The following is a 4,771-nucleotide window of genomic DNA, read 5'->3' on the forward strand; positions in this document are numbered from 1 at the left end:
TTTTAGGATAATAGAGTTGATGATCACACATTACAGTAGGCCACAACATATGTCACTGAGCTTACCAATCATTCAGAACACATTTGATATCAAGTGTAAAAAGAGCAAAAAACATTTGCTACAGTTGTGAGCACTGAATTCAGATTGTGTTAATTATTTTTAAATATTTTTGTATTTAAATTTATTCGATTATACTTTTGGGGTCAAACTTTTGTTAACTATACAATGGTTTTTATATGTTGGCACATTTGTACTCTTCTGCTTAGTAAAATGTACCTTTTATTTGGATTGTATTGTATTTTATAAAGATATATAACTTAAATCATATATTTTTGTGTTTTTTGGGTTTAGTAATTAGCCAGGGTCACCTCTGACTGTACCAATTTCAAATGGAAATAAAAATTCCAGTTTCTCCAGGCTCTGTGAAAAGGGTTATAATCCTTATTGCTTGAAGCCAGTAGTACTTTGGGGTGACAAATCTTCTGCTGCTGTTGGTGAAGTATATCTTTAGAAATCTACATTCAATGCAGCCTCTTCAAGCTTCCCTCCGTACACAAGCTGTATGGGGGTTCCAAGTTTGCCTTCGAGTAGGTCTTGACACCTGTCAACATTGCCACTGTGGGCCACATTGCCCAGCAAGCCATCTGACTTGAACTCTCTAGGAATATAGGAAGTTGTCAAGAAGATAAGAGACATTAGGTCCAATTGTTTACAGTGTAAACTTTTGCACTGCCACAGGCCCCCAACCACAGTACATCCATGTATTAGTTCATGCTAAATTAGGTCCAACCATGTAGTGTGCAGAGAAATACTAATCATCAGAATTTGTACTTTTGTAAAATCCTTTTTTAATTGGACTTATTGAAGATATCAGTATTTTCTGGATAATGAATTTCAGGTTTCTATTATCTGTAAGGTATATTATATATCTTGCAAGGTATATTGCAAGATATAGAATTTTGAAATTTTCAGCTTTGTGTAACAATTCTACATTAATTCTGAAATGTCCACAAATGGAGAGAACTTTTTGTACCAGATTCCACTAGCTATGATGTCACGATTTCAATGGGCAATCACATAGACAGGTTGCACAGGGGGGAAAAAAACATAACAAGACCAATCACTAATATTAGATTCCTGACCATCTATGTTAAACCTGTATAAAGTGTTGGATTTTTTGTAGTATAAGTCAATATTATAATGATAAAAAATAAAAAATACATTTTATTTAAAGCATTTAGACATGACATTCACAAAACTGCAAGGTGACAAAGATGAAACGCCATAACGCAAGACAATGCGGCCGATACAGTAATTTATTTCAAAATAGAGAAAAGATAAAACGGATAAAACGCTAAACAACATTTATTTTGACGTCTCTGAATGAAAGTCAATAAAAAAAATAATTCGGACGGTATCTCAGAAATACAATGTGCCATGATTTTTCTTAAGATTTTCCTTTCAAAGTACTTGTACTCCCTATTAAAACCATGAATATGGAGGCAAAAATTCAATGATTTTGAGGCATTTTTTAAGGGTATGGCTGCTACGCGGGGGCATCTTAAAAATACGGTAATATTCAATCGTACACCTTATGTGCAAAGCTGCTCGCAAATAAATGAAGAATAAACAATGACGTTAAATGTTAATTTAAAAAAAATCAAACATGATGCAAACTCTAAGACATTCACCATCTGCTTTGAATTCAGTGTTCAGTGTACAATTACAGTATCATACAGTACAGTAAAGTATCCTAGAAAAGTATAATGTACAAAAGATAACATACATTTCATCAGACAGTCACATCCTGCGCCTTTATACACATGGCATAAAAGCAATTTAAGGAAAATTAGAAGCTTAAAACAGCTTCATATACTCAGTACTTTTTTCCATGTTTGAATGTTTGTGCTCACGAACATGATGTCCCTAAAGTCCCTTTTATTGAGGCAATGCTGGAATTTTATTTTTACCCTCAAGCCTTTAACTCCTTGCATTTGCCAGCAGTTCTTTGTAGAAGTCAGAGTGAATAAACCTTGGGTAGGAATTATTCTCCATCAAACTGTAGACTTTTCCTTGAGCTGCTAGAAAGCTGGCCACATTAGGCTCATTGAGACTCTGGATTATTTTTCTTTTTGTGTAAAAGTCAAGGTTTACCTGTAAAAAAAAAAAAAGAGTATTAACAATAAAACTCTGCCATACCCTATTTTGGAACAAATAATCAGTTATGCATGTTTTAACTAAAGTTATAGCATTACGTTGGAAGCTACATAAACTAGATCAGGAGCAACAAAATCATTTTGGTTCACAGGTCACATTAATGGGAATTAAATCCCATGTGATATGAACCAGTTTATTTTTTAGACGTTTCGACAAGTTAACTTGTTGGCTGCAATTAACAATCCATTTAGACTGTCAGATTGGAGGTCTTTTGCCGTCAATGACACTGGACAGCTGGTCCTCCCAGTTTAGGTGAACTGTACATTGATCATTGTCAATGGAAGCCATGGTCTTCATTGTGGGTGACTCCCTTGTAAATTTAGAGTAGATTAGAATAGAACTATATTTCATCCCGTATTCGGGAAATTCCCTTGGTTGCTGTAGCAAGACAGTAGCAAACACAGACGCAGAAGAGTTTACAAACTAATGTATATTTACGATAATTTTCTGTTGGATATAGGACGCTACTTGTTCATTGGTCACTTCCTGTTGATTTAATGGCGTTTCCAAGTTACTTCCTTTTTGTTCCAGGTCTCTTCCTGTTGATTTATAGTGGCTTTTCCCAGTTACTTCCTTTTTATTCCAGATCACTTCCTATTAGTTTTGAGGGATTTTTAGGTAACTTCATTAACTAATCAGCAGCCAATGACAATGCTAGACGTACCATCCATTTTGACTGGGAGTGGGCAAATGAGCGACTGTGACTGCAGAGACAAAAGTGAGCCAAGTGCAGTCATGCACACACAACTCACAAATCTCCAGATTTACAAGGCTATCGCTAAAATGAAAAGACGGGATTCTGTACGTACACTATGAAGGAGCTATAACATGCCAGTCCGGTAGAATGACTCTTAAGGCCCGCGGGCAATGTTCTAATTTTTTGTTTGTCTGGGCAGAAAGACAACCTCCCTGAGCACACTGAGTACCGGTGTGAGCAACATCATCATTGCTCGCTATGGGCACACACCAGTATCACACCTGCCATAAGCAGGTGTATGTCTACTACACATAAATGATTTAGTAATAATAAAATGTAATGATTAATATCTATGAATGGGCGGCCCAACGGATGAGTGGTTCGCGCGTCGGCCTCACAGCTAAAAATAAAATTACAAAAATTGGGATTTTATTTTGTGCGCTTCATATGATTTGCTGTGCGCAATTGCGCACGCGCGCATCTTAGAGGGAACATTGCCCGCGGGCCATATGTTTTACATCCCTGAGCTAGATGGAGAAAAAATAAACTGCATGTTAGCAATTTACCTCTTTGGGAGCCTCATTTTTAATGAACTCCTCATAAATCCTGTTGGCTTTGGATGTCAATTCTTGGTGTGATGAAAGCATCCTAAAATCCTCACACGCATTCCAAAACTCAATGTTCTCCTCACAGAACTCCATCTTTAGGAAAACAAAAAACGCGATCTTGCCATCTAGGGGAAAGCAAACAAGACAAAAGAGACATCATCCTCTCTGCACTAACCAAATTAGTACAGAACATGAGTACAGAGCCGTCACAGTCACAGGCTTGGTTTAATTGATGGCTATAAAGCTATCTCCTTTGATGCTTACATTTATGACTGAGTAGTTTGTCAAGTGACTGTGCCCACTGGCTCACATCATCTGCAGTTGTCCTGAGGAAAGACACATCACTCATCAGGGTTTGTCAAAGATATGCAGGAAATTGATCATAGTCAGGAAACGGGATGCTGTCCAAATGCAATAGTGTAATATATACATGTTGTCTATTTGTCTGTATTAACAGACGTGACACACGATTCTCTTTTAAAATATATTTACTATATTTTTTATTTTTCAAATGCAGTATGTTATATGTTTTCCCTGTCAAATAGGAGTATGTTGTATGTTGTCTTTCTCAAATAGGAGTATCAAGCCATTATAGGAATGAATAAATATACCTGCGTGATTTGATCTTCATTAAATATGAGATTGAATTGCCTGAGTTCTTCTTCAAAAGGAGCCCAAGTCTGCTTTTCCAGTTTCTTCCCCTGAGAACAGAAACAAGAAAACACACCTTAAGTTTTATGCAGCAAAAGTTAGACTCACCGTATACTGGCCTTAACTCACATCATCGTATTTTTCACTTTGGACTGCTCTGTAGATTTTGACCAGTCAGTGAAAGCCATCCTCCAGTTAGACGTACTAGTAAGATCCTCCTTCATTCTTCTATCTACTCTGCTTTGACCTGCTGCCTAGTGCCGAACTTTATAGTTTGCCTCCAGCAGTGATCTGCCACTGACAAAGAGGAGGCGGGGCTGACACAACAGGTCTTTCTCACAAGTGGCCCTTTGCTTTAAATGACAAACATAGTTATGACTCAGAACCCTAGGAAACAGTTGTCAATATCACGTAAATAACACACCACACCTCACTCTTGTGAAACATTTCTGTCCCCTTACCCCCTCCAAAATCTATTCTCTATCAGGTTTTTCTTCTTCAAAAATGTTTACAACTAATTTTCCCTCGGATTAAACTGTTCACATTTACACACGGGCGGCCCGGTGGTGAGTGTGGTTAGCGCGTCGACATCACAGCT

At 37.2% G+C, this 4,771-nt stretch overlaps 1 protein-coding gene across 1 annotated transcript; it reads right to left on the minus strand.

Annotated features, from left to right (window-relative positions):
- Positions 1-1,206: 1,206 nt before the first annotated feature.
- On the minus strand, positions 1,207-4,454 carry LOC144069400 (regulator of G-protein signaling 2-like). The gene is made up of 5 exons (XM_077594789.1): positions 4,303-4,454; positions 4,134-4,223; positions 3,787-3,848; positions 3,481-3,647; positions 1,207-2,154 (listed from the first exon to the last, which is right to left on the minus strand). The coding sequence occupies exons 1-5, from the start codon at positions 4,395-4,397 to the stop codon at positions 1,981-1,983; spliced, it is 588 nt and encodes a 195-aa protein (XP_077450915.1). The 5' UTR covers positions 4,398-4,454; the 3' UTR covers positions 1,207-1,980.
- Between the last annotated feature and the right edge of the window lie 317 nt (positions 4,455-4,771).

Source organism: Stigmatopora argus, chromosome 24 (genome assembly GCF_051989625.1).
Source record: "Stigmatopora argus isolate UIUO_Sarg chromosome 24, RoL_Sarg_1.0, whole genome shotgun sequence".
Classification (NCBI taxonomy): Eukaryota; Metazoa; Chordata; class Actinopteri; order Syngnathiformes; family Syngnathidae; genus Stigmatopora; species Stigmatopora argus.

Coding starts and splice junctions, on each gene's coding strand:
- LOC144069400 (XM_077594789.1), bottom strand. CDS start 4,397: ATGAAGGAGGATCTTACTAGTACGTCTAACTGGAGGATGGCTTTCACT. Junction 4,224..4,302: donor AAAGTGAAAAATACGATGAT/GTGAGTTAAGGC, acceptor TTCTGTTCTCAG/GGGAAGAAACTGGAAAAGCA. Junction 3,849..4,133: donor ATGAAGATCAAATCACGCAG/GTATATTTATTC, acceptor GTCTTTCCTCAG/GACAACTGCAGATGATGTGA.